The sequence below is a fragment of the Sturnira hondurensis genome, unplaced genomic scaffold (assembly GCF_014824575.4).
Source record: "Sturnira hondurensis isolate 20B ecotype Veracruz unplaced genomic scaffold, ASM1482457v3 Scaffold0021143, whole genome shotgun sequence".
Classification (NCBI taxonomy): Eukaryota; Metazoa; Chordata; class Mammalia; order Chiroptera; family Phyllostomidae; genus Sturnira; species Sturnira hondurensis.
The window spans coordinates 29652531-29671639 of record NW_028093774.1 but is presented as its reverse complement, the minus strand read 5'-3'; the positions used below and the strand labels follow the sequence as shown (position 1 = coordinate 29671639).

Here is a 19109-nt window from a genome sequence, read left to right as displayed (position 1 = left end):
GGAAAGAACCCTCCAAAAGCACGCTGCCTAAAAATATACTAAAATTCAAGTCCATGAACAGATCCTAGTTTAATATTATATATATTACAAATATTTTAAGCCATAGATAATATCCAATGACTTCTTTTTCCAAAAGAGAGAAGTAGTTATGTGATGGAAGGATTGGGCAAAAAGGAAAAAGGACTCATGGACATGAATAACAGTGGGGTGGTTGAGGGGGCAGGGGAGTAGTTATAAGGGAGATAAATGGTAATGGAAAAAATACAATAAAAAGTACCAAAAAAAGACACATACAAAGGTAAGTTAGTATATTAAAGAACTGCATGGACTCCAAATTCAAATCCATACCAAAAGGTATTAGGGAAGAAAATAATACATGCATTTCAGTCTTAATATAAATCCTTGCTTTTTCATTCAAAAGGAGCATTTCCTTCCAATACAGATGGTGTGATACAGCACCACACTTTCCGTGGCCCCTCATATTAATGTTGAGAATTAAGAAGTGGTAGACACAGTGGGAGTAAACGATCGCATCCAGCTATGATGCTGCTAGAAAGGCACCATTGCAAAGCAGGATTCAGCCCCAATTCAAAACACCTGCTGAAGCATTTCACTTGGAAAGGAACTGTTGGATGTTATGAACCGCTCTGCCTGGTTTCAGGAATTGTAACTGCCTCCCATGGCTAAGTGAGTGACCTCCAAAATGCGGGCCACAGGAGACAAAGCTTGTCTCTGGCAGCAAGCCCTGCTTCTGCTTGTCCCCCTGCCCCCAAAGCAGGGTCGATGTCCATGGCGGGTACGACCCCTCAGAGAGGAGTAACCTAGGCCAGACATGATGACTTGGGAGGCCATCATGGAAGGACTTGGGGGGCTGTGACAAAGAGAGAGAGATGGAACCTTGTCTCCCTGCCACCCCCCAGGGCTATCGTGACATAGCTTGAGCCCCATTTCTGTCTAGCACTGCCTGGCTCTAATCCACTTAAGCCAAAAACCTATGATGGGAAAGGCAGTGCAGCCCTGTGCTAGAAAGGATGGGTATCCAGGGTAAATCAGGCCTAAGAAAGAATACGTAAAAATCCTGTGAAACCTGCTTTGTTTAGAATGCTCTCATTTAAATGATAAGGGTCCAAGCAAGAAGTTTGCTCCTCAGAGTTTTATGGCTCAGTTAGCTATCTGACCCTGACTGAGAATAAGCCCTCATAGTTCTTTGAATGCTATCTATTGTTTGACCCTTACCTGTATTCTTGTGCAAACAAAACCAATAAAAGCCCCTTGAGCAGGGGGCTCTGGGCCCTTCCCCTTTGAGGGATTGGCCACCTTTCCTCCCCAAGCAGATCACATCATGTCTCTGTCATATTTACTTTCATCCAGGGCACACAGAGGGACTTGCGAGGAAAGTCACCCCCACAGTTGGATACATTGAGGATTCCCAAGAAAAATAACTTATAAAATGCCTACTTCTTATACTATGTTAGAAGAATACTTTTCAGTCTACTAAATGTTTATTCATTTCCTTCTTGTTTACCACTAAAATACGTATTTTCCTGCGATCTAGAATAAACTCTAGTTTGAAAAAAAGGCACTGTCAAACAACAGGTACTGTAATTGGAGCATGTTGGTAAATTATTGAATCTGTCCCCGCTCTGAAATTTGGAAGTAACTGTTTTGGAGAAATTATTGAAGAGTGAGGGCTCTGTGAACCTAAGTGCTGGTAACTAACTGTGGAGAAATGGCTATTCTGTCTGGATGTGGGCCAACACAGAGCCCTAAATAGAAGCAGCATAAGGGCTCAGAGACTGCATAATTAGGTCTCTGCTTCATCTAAATGCATACAACAAACTCCTGGAATTGCTGAAAGTCAGCCTCTCTCTACCACCACCAGTGGAATGAGAGCCAGCTCAGAGCTGGGAAACCATGGTTGGAACCTCAGAGCAGGTATCAACTGTGTGGCCACGAGCAAGTCACTGCATCTCTCTTAGCTCACTCCCCGTTACCTCATTTGAAGTTCAAATGAGAGAAGGTGCTGTGTGGTGTAAACTGCCAGGCAGTGAGCTACATCATTCTGGATGTAGCTCAGTGGGAGTGTTCAAGATCTACATGAGCAGAGCTAGTGCTGGCAAGGCCAGTAGTTGGCAGTGAATTTGCAATCCTGATGATCAATTGAGGTTATGAGATTTATAACTACTCTCTGCTCAGATTCAAGTGCGGTAAGTCCTTTAGAATGAGATTAGGTTCCTATTCCAGAAATCACGGCCCTTGGCATCAGGTGAGCTTAATTCACTCAACAGAGATGTCAAAACCGCTGTGATAATCTGAAAGCACATGCCAAGTTGCTACCTTATGGCAGAATCTGCATGTTAGAAACCACAGCTGGAAGTTAACTCTAATTGTGATTTAACAAGAATTAGTAATGGTCATTTTCATAATCCCATTTCATAATGTTCTTTGCCAAAGTTGTCAAAGGTATCATTTGTTTTTCTGGAGGACAGTGATTATTCTAATCAGTGATGATAAAAGCTGTTCTGGCCCTGGCTGGTGTAGCTCAGTGGATTGAGCGCGGGCCTGCATGTGAACCACACAATCCCAGTTCGATTCCCAGTCAGGGCACGTGCCTGGGTTGCAGGCCAGTTCCCAGGAGGGGACTCACGAGAGGCAACCATACATTGATATTTCTCTCCTTCTCTCCTTCCCTTCCCTTCTAAAAGATAAATAAATAACATCTTTTTTAAAAAAAGCTGTTCTGGGCAGCATGTCTGTTCACTGATGTATTTCATTCATTTACTGATGTATTCACTCAATTATGGCAATCACTGTTGTGCTTATTGGCAACAACGAGATTATGGAAAACATTTACCTTATGGAGCTCTTTGTTTAGGTACAAAAACAAAAATATAAATAGGAAACCGCCACAATTAATGCTACCAGAAAAGTAAGCATAGATACTATGGAATATTTCAGGGTTTTATGGAATACATATTATCATTGGTCCCAACTGCAGACAATGTTTTAAGTGATGTCTTTCTCATGGGATTAAAAAAACTACAGAGTTTTTTAATGAGTGTGTTCCCATCTGGAATGAGTGTGTTCCCATCTTTTTTTAAACTGACATACCAGTGTGGTTATCGGTGGGGGGGGGGATGAAAAGAAATGAGTGAAGTTGGAAGTCCCCTTATCTCTTTCCTAGATTGTTTCTTCCAAGATGCCACTACTGACGTACCTGCTGTCTGCGCCACATGGACACCAAACAAGTCCTCTCTGCCTGCCTGGTAGCTAATGCCAGCACGTTTTCCATCCACCAAAGGTAATTGTTACACAGATGTTTTAGTGCTCACAGAAAAGAAAAAAAGCCACTGGATTCACCATGAAAGGAATGCTTTCTGGAATCAAAAACAGTTGCTGAGTTCTAGCCTGTTCCAATGCTAGAGTGAGCCTCAACCGCTTTTTCTTACTCCTAGAACATTAAAATACAGGATTGGTGCTATGCTTGCCTATCAACCTGCCAGCTGGATTCAGCTGCTCTCTGTTTAAGAACAGGGCCGTCTATGGGAAGGGATTCTGTCCTTATGGGCAAAAAGGAATGCTGGAAGTACCTCTCTGTTCTGTTTTTCCAAATTTCAATTTGTATTAATCATTAGGGTGATTAATTTTAAGTTTAAATGAAAATCTTTTCTTTTTTTTTTAAATTTTATTTATTTATCTTTAGAGGGGAAGGGAAGGAGAGAAGGAGAGAAATATCAATGTACGGTTGCCTCTCGTGAGTCCCCTGCTGGGAACTGGCCTGCAACCCAGGCATGTGCCCTGACTGGGAATCAAACTGCGATCGTGTGGTTCGCAGGCCCGCGCTCCATCCACTGAGCTACACCAGCCAGGGCTGAAAATCTTTTCTTAAATCACGGTAGGAGTGCAAGAACATTTTGCTAGGCTTAATAATTATGTATTGCCCAGACGTTACAAAAATCAATACTGAAGCTGCTGCTGCTGCACATCCCCAGTAATGTAGATCCATTTCAGCTGTTTTAATTTTAAATTTAAAAACAAGCAATAAACATAGTTGTTAGTGACTGAATGTTTTTTGCCCTCCCCCACCAAATCCATGCATCGAAGCCTGAACCCCCAGCCTGTATTTGGAGATGGGTCTGTGAGGAAGCAATTAAGGTTAAATGAAGTCAAAGGGGTGGGGCCCTGATCCAGTATGATTGACGTCTTTAAAGGAAGAGACCCAGAGAGCTCATTCTCTTTCCCATGTGCATGCACAGAGGGAAGGCCATGTGAGCTTGCAGCGAGAAGGCAATCATCTGCAACCCAAAGAGAGGCTTCTCACCAGACTCTGACCCTGCCTGCATCCTGATTGAACTTCTGCCTTCCAGAGTGTGAGAAAATGTCTGTTTAACCACCCAGTCTGTGTTATTTTGTGATGAACGTCCGAGCAGACTAACACAAGGGTTAAATGAGTATTGCAGAAGGAGCCCAGATGATTAGCCTGTGTCTTGACCTAAGGGGTATGGAGATATTTAGTGAAAAGGACTATCACCAGAAGCAAGATGGGTCCCTGAGGCAACAACGAGGCCTCTCTTTGAGACCACAAATTAAAGGGCAAGTGTCAATTTGGCAACACTTCCAATCAATGTCCATTGGGCTCCCTTCCATGACAATAGTGGCTGTACTAGAAACATTTCCTCTGGAGCCACTTGGCTAAAAAATTTCATTACACCAGCAGCAAATTCAGCAGAAGCATGGAATGAAAAGACACAATAATCCTCTGGCCATGTCCACGAGGGGGATTTATCCTCACTAATGTAACGGACATGGCCTGCAAAAGGGAACCGACCCCACTTCGTTACACAATTTTAGCCTGTATTGACATCGTTCAATCTGCATCATTCTTTTCAAATTTCAGTTGTCAATATATTTATTTGAGTTTTTGTGAAATTGGCCATATCATCATCTTAACTGTCATTTCTAATTAAGAACTGTTCTCAACACCAGCTCATTCTATGCCTGCTTCTGTTGCCAGCCAGGGCTCAGAATTTCCCAAATCTACATGCAGACACGTTTTTCTTTTCTTTCTTCCTTTACTCCTTCCATTTTTAAAAATCAAAAAAATTTTAGTACTCAACTGCCATTTTGGGCAACACACTTTTCAGTATTTTTTCATAACTTCTAATGTGAAAGTGCTAACCTCTTATAAAACAACAAAATACAAAGATGAAAAGAATAACTATTTTGTTTAAGGTGAGAATTTTCTTTTTATATATGCTTATGAGAGGTGGTACAGCAGCCGATATAGTTCTTAAAAGTATTGAGAAGATAGCAAAGAGTATATCAGAGCATAGCATTATCAGCAAAGCAAGATTTCACCGCATTCAGCAGCACCACCCGAACAACACTGGTATGTAAGTTGCATGCTTTTCCTGAAACGAGACCCTTCACGATGCACGTCACACACCTGCTGTGGCCACACAATACATGCTGGCTCATGCTGAGCCTAGGAGTCCAGTCTCGGACTCTGAACACAGCCTAGAACTGATTTTTTTTGGCTCCACTGTTAGTTTTATTCTGAATCCCAGTGTGAAAGACACTAAAATCAATCTATAAATCACATGCAAACTCATGCTATATACCTTCCTTCTTCCCTATTAAAAATCATTGCATTTTACTCACAATCTTCTACCCGATGATTCTAATCTGGGCTAAATAGCAGAAGTACAGCCAGCATGGAACTCAGAGGGTGTGGATTCCAATCCCGCCTCTGAAGCTAATTAGCTAAATGAACTTAAGCAAATCATGTCATTTTCTGGGTCTCATTTTTCTCATCTTTAAAGAAAATAACTTGAACTACAGAGTCTACAAGATCTTTCCTGGCTCTAGAATATTTCTCTGAAAAAAAATTCTAACTCCAGTGTTGTCATACCTCCTGGAATCACTCCCTGTCTCCTGGGATGAAATAGATTCATCCCCACTGTGCCCCCTTGGTGCCCTGAGAGTAGCCTTCTCATTGCACTCACCTGGCTCTCTGATGATTATTCACCTGACTCTCTCACTAGACTGCAGGCTTCTGGAAAGCAAGCACTCAGCCTTTTATCTCCATTACCCCATAGGTAAGCAACAGGGGAGTGATGGATGTATATTGAATATACACTGAGCCAGCCAATACTTTGTGTGCCACGTTTTATTGAAACGTCTCACCAGAAAAGGTACAGAAAAGAACAAACAGAACTCCTCACTCACCCTATTTAAACAGTGAATTGGAGGAAAGTATGTTCTTGCTATTTTGCAAGTGACAGAGATGTTTAGAAATAATTAAAAATCCCAGCCACACTTAATGTTGCTAGAAGTGTTAATGTAGCCTTTATTTTAGGGTTCAAGGAAAAGGAATATTCCTGACAGCCTCATGGACAGATATACCCACAAATTTGAAAATACTGCATTCTTTATACTCCCAAAACATAATGTCAGTAGGTCTCAGCATCTTTATGGGAAAAGGTTACAGTGAAATCACCAAGATATGCACAGATTTCAGGCCCTCACAGAATACAGATTTCTAATTAACTTTATAAATGGTACATTGGGGGTCTTAAACCATCCCCAGGTTGGATGATTTGCTAAGAGGACTCACAGAATTCAACATATAGTCATGGCTTTGACTTACTACAGCATAAAGATAGAAAGCAAATTTAGCAAAGGGAAAAGATGCATGAGCGAAGTCCAGGGGAAGCTAAGCACAAGCCTCCAAAGGTCCACTACCTAATGCCTTCAGCAACAAGTTGTGACAACACTGGAAAAATGCTGCCAGCGGGGATGCCATTTGGAACTCCACGCCAGCATTTTTGGTGGAGGCTGGTCACACAGGTATTCTCGGCCTCACAGGTACCGCAATTCTAGACTCCAGGAAGTAAATGTCTAGTATAAACCACACTGTATGAATCAATAGTGCGGGCACAGTGAGCCACTCCTATTAGAGCCATGGGAACCCTCTTGAAATTCAAGGTCCCAGATAGCAGCCAAGGGCCCACTTTATAAGCAGGTCTTTCAAAGGTCAGCCGTCATGCCTGCCATGTTAACTCCTTTACACCAATGGTAAACGTCACTGTATAACAGCTAGGCAATTTTGCAAAAACTTCTTTAAAAGTCTGATTAGAATCATTTAAAATTTAGCTATCACCCATGCAAGGTGTGCCGCTTGCCTTCTCAGACCCACACATAAAAGCTGGTTCTTAAGTTAATGAACACCATTTTGGCATTGCAGAAGAAGGCCTCTTAACTGGGCTAAGCTGTGAGAAATAAACTTCCGGTCTGTGGTCTTTCTTTTGTTATGGAAACCGGAGTTGAGACAGCTGCTTTCACACAGCAATGGCAAGGGGGGAGTAGGTGAGACACACACTATGAGGCCCTCAAATCCCAAAAGACCTACTTAGTGGTCTTTGACAGAAGTTTGCCAACCCCTGCTCTAGTTATTGGATGAAATTACCAGTTTTAGTTCTAGAATTTTATATAGAGGAGCTGAAGAATGTCTAGTGAGCGCTATATTTGCATAACAAAAGACTTGCTTTTCCTTAAGGAGGACGAAGGGAGGCAGCTAAGCACTGTGACACTCCTGTGGCAGCCACCAAGAGCTGCACACTGGACAAACCACTCACCCAGCCACGTACCTGCTCAGGTGGCCAGAGCTATAATCAATGGTGGCCGAAAACTAGGGCCCCAACTTACTAGGAGCAAGCACACCCTTAATTATGGTTATGACAGCTATGGGGTATCAGTAATACCCTAATGACATGGTTTTTTTAAAGATTTTATTTATTTATTTTTAGAGAGCGGGGAAGGGAGGGAGAAAGTGAGAGAGAAACATCAAGGTGTGGTTGCCTCTCACGTGGCCCCCACTGGGGACCTGGCCCACAACTCAGGCATGTGCCCTGACTGGGAATTGAACTAGCAACCCTTTGGTTTATAGCCCATGCTCAATCCACTGAGCTATACCAGCCAGGGCCTAATGACATAGTTTTAATCATATAATTCACAAAAAATGTTTGTTGCAAGAATGCTTACAATAATAGCAATGAGGACAAAATAATTTTTTATTAATAGCTCATTTGGGAATGAAGTTAACAGTGACAATGAATTAGAAACTCTGTAAATTGCTGAAAGTGTGTCTGTGGAATATTGTTGTGGAAAAAAAAGAGTCAGCTACATAGATAAGCCAATGCAACTGGGTATTATCTAAAGAATACAGATTTAACTTCAGGCCAAGATGGAGGTGTAGGTAGACACACTGTGCCTCCTTGCACAACCAAAATAAGGACAACAACAATTTAGAGATAAAATAACAACCAAAACTGATAAAAAAATTGAACTGTATGGAAGTCGGACAACCTAGAAGATAAAATAGACACATTCATCCAGACCCACAGGTGGAGCAGAGTAGGATGGCCGGGCGGAGAGCAGTTGCAACACAAAAAGCAGAAGCACCGGGTGCAAAAGGCACGCCCGGCACACAAGCCGGCAGCAGGCAGACCCTGGGTGCTGGGTGGCAACCGGCAGACCCAGCGAGGCAGCAATTGTGAAGCGAGGCAGCAATTGTGAAGTGAGGCACTGCGCACTGCGCTGGCTGCCTGAGCAGGTCCCACATTCTTGCACAGATGAACCAGATGAAACTGGAAAGCAAGACAGACCACACAACCCAGGGTCCTAGTGCCGGGAAAGAAAGCCTTAAAACATGGACTGAAAACACCTGGGGCGTTGAGGTGCAGGAGAGACTCCCAGCCTCACAGGAGAGTTCATTGGAGAAACCCACAGGTTCCTAGAATGCACACAAGCCCACCCACCCGGGAATCAGCACCAGAAGGGCCTGGTTTGCTTGTGGGAAGCAGCAGAAGGGACTGAAATCTGACTGAGGGTGGAGCAAGCACCACTGTTGCCTCTCTGACCCCGCCCCCACATACAGCGTCACAACCCAATGACTGGGTTGCCCCACCCTGGTGAACACCTAAGGCTCGCCCTCTTACATTACAGGCACATGACAAAAAAAAAAAAGGCCCAAACAGAAGAACAGATCAAAGCTCCACAGCAAATACAACTAAGCGACGAAGAAAGAGCCAATCTATCAGATGCACAGTTCAAAGCACTGGTGAGGATGCTCACAGAATTGGTTGAATTTGGCCACAAATTAGATGAAANCACATGACAAAAAAAAAAAAAAAAAAGGCCCAAACAGAAGAACAGATCAAAGCTCCACAGCAAATACAACTAAGCGACGAAGAAAGAGCCAATCTATCAGATGCACAGTTCAAAGCACTGGTGAGGATGCTCACAGAATTGGTTGAATTTGGCCACAAATTAGATGAAAAAGTGAAGGCTATGCTAAATGAAATGAAGGAAAATGCACAGGGAACCAACAGTGATGGGAAGAAAACTGGGACTCAAATTAATGGAGTAGACCACAAAGAAGAAAGAAACAACCAAACAGAAAAGAATGAACAAGAATTCAAAAAAATGAGGAGAGGCTTAGGAACTTCCAGGACATCTTTAAACGTTCCAACATCTGAATTATAGGGGTACCAGAAGGGGAAGAGGAAGAGCAACAAGTGGAAAACTTACTTGACCAAATAATGAAGGAGAACTTCCCCAATCTGGCAAAGAAATAGACTTCAGGAAATCCAGGAAGCTCAGAGAGTTCCAAAGAATTTGGACCCAAGGAGGAACACACCAAGGCACATCAGAATTATGTTAGCCAAGATAAAAATGAAGGAGAGAATCCTAGAAGCAGCAAGAGATAAGGGGACAGTCACCTACAAAGGAGTTCCCATCAGACTGTCAGCGGATTTCTCAAAAGAGACCTTACAGGCAAGAAGGGGCTGGAAAGAAATATTCCAAGTCATGAAAGATGAGGACCTACATCCAGGATTGCTCTATCCAGCAAAGCTTTCATTTAGAATGGAAGGACAGATAAAGTGCTTCTCAGATAAGGTCAAGTTAAAGGAATTTATCATCACCAAGCCCTTATTATATGAAATGTCAAAGGGACTTACCTAAGAAAATGACAGCAAACTCACAATGAGTAACAATCACACCTAAAACAAAAACAAATTAAGCAAACAACTAGAACAGGAACAGAACCACAGAAATGGAGATCACATGGAGGGTTAGCAACAGGGGAGTGGGAGGAGGACAGAAGGGGAGAAGGTAGAGAGAATAAGTAGCATAGATGGTAGGTAGAAAATAGACGGGGGAGGGCAAGAATAGTATGGGCAATGTAGAAGCTAAATAACTTATGACACATAGACATGAACTAAAGGGGGGAATGTGGGTCAGAGAGGGTGTGCAGGGTGGAGGGGAATGAAGTGGGGGAAATGGGACAACTGTAATAGCATAATCAATAAAATATATTTAAGAAAAAGAAAAAAGAATACTGGTTTTAGAATAGACAGAGATGGATTCAAATCCAGACCTTTACTCATCATTTATTTGGCAACTAGCTGCCCCACTTTCTGAACTTAAACTCTTCATTGATGAACTAGAGATTATACAGGGGTGTGTTGTCAGTGGGTGATTGATATTTAGTAAGATTAGGTATTATATATAAAATAAGTTGATGTGCATGGCTATAAAAATAGGCTATAAAATGGTAGCTATTCTCATGAATCACTGTGAGAATATTTTCTCACAGTTTCTCTGTTTTTTTTTTCCTGAGAATAAAGTGACACTAACTGACAATTTTTGACAAGTGACCTGTCCCTACATTTTGTGCCCAATGCATCAAGATTCTCCATGGTCTTCAGAAACACTGAAAACAATTATTTAAACTGACACAGGTTATAACAGGGAACAAGTTATAAAGGGAAGAAGCCATTTGATGTGACTCACGCAGCGGCACCTGCAGGGGCAGGCACACATTCACAGGCCCCCTTAAAATACCACATGCGTTTTGTCTCCAGCTTCTCTTCCTATCGGAAGTGGGCATGCTGGTGGTATGTGCACTCAGCTCTTATAACCTGTGTGTATGCCTGTGTGTGAGTATGTGCACACATGTGAGTGTGTGTGTGTGTGCTCAGATGTATGAAAGAAAAAATTGGGAAAACTGTAATAGTGTACTGTAATATTTTATTGTAATAATCAATAAAATATACTTTAAAAAGGAAAAAAGGCAATGGGGTTTTGTGATGAATTTATCTTGCAGTACCAAAATTTGTTTTCTGCTGGTGAGTTCTTAATTATGTCATTGAGACTTTGCACTGCAAACATATCAGTGGGTGATTTGATATAAATCTCTCTGGGCTTGACTTTCCTTATGTGTTTTGAAGAGAAAATAACTGCTCTTTTTCCCCATGGGAATATTGTAAACATAAGATGAGATTCTGTGTAAACATGTTTTGAGGGGGACAGTGACAAACAAGATCTGTACTGAGGACTGGAATAACATAGGTATTTGGTAATCTTGCAGTATGTAAAAAGATTCCCAAACTGGCAACATTTAGATTGGAAAATATATATAAAAGCGTCAAACATCTAACAGACTGCCTTGTAGACAAGAAGTTTGTCACTGGAGAAGACAGGGCATAAACCAAAGAAGACACAATCTTGCTTAGCACTAAAGGGGACTCGGGGTCTCCAGTGAGTAAGCAAGAAAGTTCCGCATTAAGACTATATTTGGCAACCCTATTCCACATTCATCACTACCTTAACTTTCAATCGCCTGTATAAAACATGTTTTACAAATAGTGTTTCACATAACATCCACACTGGACTGTAGGCTCCTTGACGTAAGAACTCTGTATTTAGTCCGCATGCTCTCAACAGCTCTTCACCTTTTGCCTGGCAGGCCATGGATGCTCAACAGCTATTGGTTAACAAAAATACAGACTGAAAATGCTGTTCAGATACAGAACAAATATTGTAACACAGCTAGTACGAATACGATTTCTGAATCTAATCCTCTTTTAGAACCCTAACTAGGGAATTGCATTGATTTGCTTATATTCCTTTCTCTGTTCCTACAGCAGAGATGTTAATTTGTCTCCTGGCTTGACTTTTTTCCTCCATCTTAACTACAGGGAAGGTTCTGTTTAATGGGGCTAGTGGAAGAGAAGTTTTGTTATTTCAAAATACTTCATGATAGTCGACAGGTAATCATTTTACATGAAATTCCCTTTATGCAGTTATCCAAATGGGTATTTCATTCTCGGCAATAAAAGAACCCTAGTCAATGTCCAATGATCTATAAACCAGAGCTATGAGATTTCTTTATGCAAATTAAATCTGTGTTACATCATCTGCAAAAAGAAAATGGCAATGAAGATTCTATTTGCAACAGAAGGGCAAAGTAAAGATTTCCTGTATGTGTTTGTAGGATATGCCAGGGTGGCCAATTATTTTTTGAGATAGTGTACTTGGAAAGAATTATTGGGGAAAAACCTTTATGAACTGATTACTAAATGAGAAGAAGGTTTTAAAGTGAATCAAGAAAATAAAATAGGCCCTGGCTGGTGTAGCTCAGTGGATTGAGCGCGGGCCTGCGAACCAGATGATAGCGGTTCGATTCCCAGTCAGGGCACATGCTTGAGTTGCAGGCCAGTTTCCGGCAGGGGCCAGTTCCCTGCAGGGGATGCACGAGAAGCAACCATACATTGATGTTTCCTTCCTCTCTCCTTCGCTTCCCCTCTAAAGATAAATAAATAAAATGTAAAAGAAAAAAAAAATACCATGGCTGATTTTTAAAAACTCTTTAAAATTAAAAAAAAGAAGAAAATAAAATAGGCAACCAGTTTCATTAACCTCAGCAGCTTAAAGAAATCCACATAATAAAGAGACATAAATATTAACTTTGTGGCAGTACTATAAGCCCCAAGAACCGACTAATTATATTATAGTACAGCTTGTTTGTTTTTCCTCAAGTCTGTTTTTCATCTTGCATCTTAAATAGTAATGATTAAAATCTTTAGCCATGTACTCAGGGGCTTTTGCTCTCTTAAAAAGTAAACAAAATGCAAAAAAAGGGAAAAATTATGTCATTTCGCATTGCTGCAAAATGAAAGAACTTTTCCAGGCCTCCACTAACAGAGCAGGACAGGTTCGCCCCCCGGATCGGATAGGCAGAAGTGGATCCAGACAACATACCCGTTTCCTCAGATTGCAAGTAAGCGTGAGATTCCTGGAGAAGGAGTTTGCGAAGGCCGTATAAAAGTCCAGGACTTTGAGCAGGGCTTCCCGCTTGATGATGTGGAGGTCACAGTATGTCAGTGCCCGGACGTTGGCACACGCGTGCGCAAGGGTGGTTTCCTTCCAGAAGATGTCTCCAAATACGTCACCTTTTCCTGGAAAACAGCGTAAGATATGTATTCAAGTGTCCACACCAGTTCCTTTCCTAACCACTCTTTTTACTCCGTTTCATATGTGGTACTTATCTCCCAGCATAACTTTGAGCCTGAGTGTATAATCCCATCTGTACACATAGAACAATTTACACTTTTCTATGACATGCAAAATAATATCACCTTGAATTCAATTCTTGATGGAAATCTGGAGTGACATGAATAAATGAAATCAGATGGAGAAGCCCAAAACCATATTTTAACGAATAGTTCCATTATTTTTCTGCCACCTTAACTTTTCTCATTCTGACCAGAAGAAGCCAAGGAGACTCCTTAGTTTCATCTTTTTTCCCGCTCATTCTGGGAGCGATGACAGTAAAATGCAATATATAAGATCTACTGTTACAGCCTTTATAAATCTGGAACTGATTCAACATATACGAAACATGCATTATTCAGCAACTAAGTCTTGCACTCCAGCAGACAGAAACTCTCCATGACTTACTCCACCAAAGATGCTTTTCCCTCGCCACCAAGCCAAACCTTATGCAAATCCTCACGGCACAGCCACAGAGCGCTCTGGCCACACTTACAGAGGCCAGCCAGCTGAGCGGGCTAAACACACAGAGACCCAGATTTGCTAGGCCATAAACCGTCCCATAAAGAGTACATCTACTATGGTCAAATGTAGATATCTTTTTTAATTCTAGAACACACAGAAATCTATTCACTGCAGAGAACATTCCAGTCCGTGACCTCAACTCAACAGTTCCCCGTCCCAAATCAAGAGGACGTATGTAGTTGCCCTTCCGGCTGAGGCAGTTTGGTGAAGTCTCTAGCACATGCAGGTAGTAAAATCTTCCTACAGACGCTCTGCCAAAAACTTACTCTTTCTGGACTCTGACCACAGAGATGAGCAAGTCCCTGTTTTCATCATGAAGATAAAAGTCAGAACTGACAGGGAAATAAAAGAAGGATAAAGACTTCAGGCCATTGAGATGACCAGAGGAAAAAATAACATGTAACCAGAGAAGTGTATGGGTGTGAGAGAAAGAAGGGGGAGGGGAAGAAATGAAAGGAAAGGGGGGGGGAAGGGAGACGAAGAAAGGTTGAGTGAGTGAGATCACAGATTCTTGGCCCACACAAGCAGTTTGGAATCCTTAGAGATCCACAGGACAACCTGAGGTAGGAAAAGAAAACACTCCTATTGTCGAAGAGGTGATCAAAAGCACCATATAATTATATGGTCAGCATGAACTAACCATAATCAATATTTAATCAATCTTGAGTGATCTCATTTGTTTGTGGGCCCTCAAATATTCCTTTTAGTTAGTGACACTGACAACTCAATTACCTGCCTGGTCGCCACACCTTTTTCTAAGAAGGAGTAATTAGGGGCCTGGGACCCAACTCAGGTGCCCAAGGCTACAGCGCATCGCAGTAACCTGATAGAAACTTCACCTGGAGAAATCTAAAAAACAAAGCCTACTTCCACTTACACAGATCAGTCTCAGAAATGCCCTTCTCTTTAAATTAGTAATTCCAAATTATACACATTTCTTCTAATTACATTATTAAAGTACCAATTTACTTATAAAATGTCCACTGAAATAATATTTAAAACAGTGGTATTGCTCTTACAGAATTACATGCTTATTATTTTGTAATAAAATATTTTATAAAAAATGGAGGGCATTATTTGCACCAGACCCTGTATTATCATAGTCCTTGGTGCTATGAAAATAACAGGCTTTTAAATGGCATCTTTGATCTACTTCTTGTTTCTTTTCCTCTATGGTCATTGTTACTCTTTCTATGCGGGGTTTTCTTTGAAAAGATAGAGAAAGGGTTACATTTCTTTCTGTTTCATTTCTGTGACCAGTTTTCAAGTTATCACAACACAACTCTGACCCATGTGTCAGCGCTCATTAGTTTTCAACTATTTGACTTTCGTGTATAGTAACTTTAATCATGATCGATGCCTTTGACTTAGTAACTCCACTTCTGGGACTCAGTCAAAAGAATCAGAAGCCACACGTGTAACACCCACTGTAGACCGGCAGACATAAGCAAATGTCCAACAACGATGGAAACTTACCTATCTATCTATCCATCATCAATTCATACAGAATTAAAACTAGTTTTTGAAATAACATTAAAAATGCTTATCTTCTAATGTTACATTAAAAAGAAGATCCAAAGAAGAACATGATTATGGTCCCAGCTATAATGAAGTACATAAAAATGAAAGAGAAACTGAAAGACTAAATGAGTTGTTAATGAAATGACTATCTCTTTTTTCTTAAAGAAAAATAATGTTGATAGAACCAAAGTAGATTGCATTTTTTGTTCTATATAGTATATTACAAGTTATTGTTAATATGTCAATTGATAATAAAGTATACTAAAAATGCAAAGAAATAAAAGACTAAAAGAGAATGCATTTAAATAATTACAGTAATTGGTTTCAAATAATGTGTATTGTTTTCTTCTTTCTACTTTATGTTTTATCAAAATTTTCTCAAGTAAATCTGCCTAATTTAAAAATAGCGAAGTATTTTCACAGATGTCTCTCCTTACACTTTTAAATAAAACTAAATTAATAAAATAGGTACATAAACCTATGTATATCAAATAAATATTCATTGATGATACATGCATAATCAATGTATAGATACATAAATTATGTTTATATAATTTACAGATATATAAATATATAGATAAATTTCCCCTTGCCATTTTTAATTATGGAAGCATTCAAATGCCTGTTACATATTTTACTTTACCTAACTGACAAAATTAAAACCCTTGCCATATTTTCATCAAAAATGTTAAATTTATATTATTTATACTTTTAGTATCTTGTAGAAATAAAAATCGCATGATGCACAAAGAACAGAATTAAACTATAACATAATATAAACTCATAAGGGCAGGGAATTTTCTCTGTTGTAACGACCACCATTAACCTCAATGCACAGTACAGTTCAAGAGCTCAACAATTTATTGAAAGAAAACACACATGAGAAAAGGAGAGAAGGGGAGACAACAGTACAGACTGGAAATGTAAGGTTAGAGTTAGAACTGACACTAAAACTGCCAGTGTAGTTAGATCAGGTTACGGAGCGACCTGAATCACCATCCCTTCCTTTGACTTGACAGGGAATGGGATAAAGAACAACTAAAGCTTAAGGCTTCTCTACATCTCTAAGTCTATATTAAGTGAACTCAAAATCATCAAATTATAGTTTCAAGATAATTCTTCAGTGTCTCACTGTCAGAAGAAAATACCTTTAAAATCTAGGGCCTCAAATCCAAATCACATTAAAATGTTGAAAAGTAACAGAAAAGTTAACTGACTCAACCAAGGTAAAACTTATCTCCTCAATTCATCTCCCCCCCTAAAAAAAGTCTATAGAAAAGCATAGCAAAATTAACAAATGTGGATAATTCTACTCCCAACATCAGAACTGACATTACCTAATAACTAATACTAATTGTTTTATAACATAGAATTTCCATTAGGTTACACAGTATGTCAACTGGATATTAATCAACATTTTCAAAATTCACTTATCCAGTTTTCTGTATCACCTAATAGTTACTCGATTCACAACAAACATTTATGGACTTTCTGAGAAGATGATTGTCATATGAATCAATTAATTAATTTACAAGCAACAGTAGAGCTGGCTAATGTCCTTCTTCAAGGAATATTAGGCACATTTACACTGAGTGACCTGCAGAAATCACAGGTTGTGGAGATACAGGATTGTGCATGGAATGTCCAATAGAGAAGTACACTTCTCACCACCACAAACATTTTGCAGGGCTGGGAACTCGCAGGGCTGGGAACCCCTGATCATCTTGATGAGTGTAGAGTATTTGATGCTAGTTTTTAGGTCAGCTCCCACTGGGTGCAAGTCGTTTAGCTGCAAACATTTTAGAGCCTGAGAAAATTGAACTTCCCTCAAAGCCCTAAAATTAGTAGAAAATTTCACACTCAACATGATAGTTGTTGTTTGGTCTATTTATATTTTCTCAGGTCTCTGCATTAAGTCGTATGAAGTATGTCCCTTCTAAACCACAGAAAACAGGACTGTAAAATAGAAGCAAATGTGAAAGTTCCATAGAGTAGGTAATGGAAAATTTAAAGACAAGATAAAAACAGCATTACACCGTAATTAAAGGAGGACTACGGATAATGGCATGCTTGGGGATTATGGTCCTCTGAGGTGCTGGTTTTACAGCCAGAGTGTTTTCAAAAATGTGAAGCATGTTATTTGGTGAGTTAATGACATGGATTCAATGAATGCATATAAATTATCTCAGTTATTCATCGGTGTGTACAGCTATCTAATATAGCCATAAATCTCAAAAAATTTATCATTTGAAGTTTACTTAGGTGGTTTCCTGGGAGTGTATGTGGGGTTATAGCGAAGGTTCTATTTGATGATCCTTCTCTAGAACGGATGTAATCTGTTTTTTTATTAGGTAGCCCTTCACTGTAATTTATTATTGCAGTAGGCTCATAAACTTTAGTATGAATACATATGCACAATATCTATTCATTTATAAATAAACAATACTACAAATTTTTAAATTATACAATTTTAAGAGCTTTGAGTATTTATAGCAAGTGTCACAAAGTAATATTTTCAAGGAAAAGAACAAACATAACATGATGATGTGTACTAAAATTAAGGAATTATATAGGGGGATTAGAATAGTATCTTCTCAAACATTTAGAATGGATGCCTCGCAATCTTCAGTGATCAACATCCAAGATCATTCTATTGAAAAATTATTGATATATTAAATACAAACTTGTAGACACTTTTAGATAAATAATTTTTTTTCCTTTTTCACACTTTTTATTGTTGTTCAAGTACAGTTGTTCCCATTTTCCCTCCGGTGCTCCCCCCACCCCAACCATCCCCATAGGTACATAATTCTTATCTACTAAAAATAACCACTGACGTAGCTTACAGACTCTTCTCTCACACACACAGAGTGAGCCAACTAGCTCTCATTAAGTATTTGTAAAAAATGGAGAGTATCCTTATATTGGTAAGAAATTATGGTAACCACCTTTAAGAAGGCAGATTATATGGTGACACACAGGGTGGTAATTCTGAGTTTGGCACTATTGGCATTAAGAACGCATTGATTATAAATAGAAACCCAAACATGTGCCCAAATCAAGGAAGTTATAGCATGTTATTAAAAAACCCAAGATAAAAACTAAATTGAAAAGCAGTTATATCTTGAAATTCTTCTGTTTCCTTTTCCCAGAAAAGCATTTGGAGTTGATGCCTATCATAATGTCCATATTATAACTAAGTCACATAATTTCACATATAGGAGAAAAGATGGCTGCCCTATTCAGCCCATTGAATTAATGCGTCCAGTGTCCTAACACTCCCCTTAAGCTGGAACCTGTGCCTTGTGCCGTGCAGGGATAGAGACATGCAAGAAATAAAAGTCCTGCTCTTAAGAGTCTAATTTTGTAAGTCAGAGAGACATGCAAAAAAATTTACAAAATAGAAGGAGAAAAGTTCTACCAGACCAGGATAGGCAAAGCATACACACATGTGCACACACTATTTTTGGATTTTAGGGGAATCAGGAAAGACCACACAGAGAAGGCAGTGTTTGAGTTTAATCTGCAGGCTGAGGAACTCTAAAGTGTACCATTTGAACCACGGATAAGTGATGTTATAATCACAACTTGGGAAGTTTAAAGCAAGACAAGTATGCATTTTTTAACCAAAATATGTCATAAAGTTTGTCCTTAGTTAATGTCAG

At 39.8% G+C, this 19109-nt stretch overlaps 1 protein-coding gene across 1 annotated transcript in view; it reads right to left on the bottom strand.

The window, feature by feature from the left end:
- Positions 1-19109, bottom strand: part of KCNH5 (potassium voltage-gated channel subfamily H member 5) — a 266667-nt gene that overhangs the window by 46309 nt on the left and 201249 nt on the right. The window contains exon 10 of the mRNA XM_037031623.1: positions 13108-13304. Within this exon, the coding sequence (XP_036887518.1) occupies positions 13108-13304 (197 nt within the window). The remainder of the gene's footprint in view (positions 1-13107; positions 13305-19109) is intronic.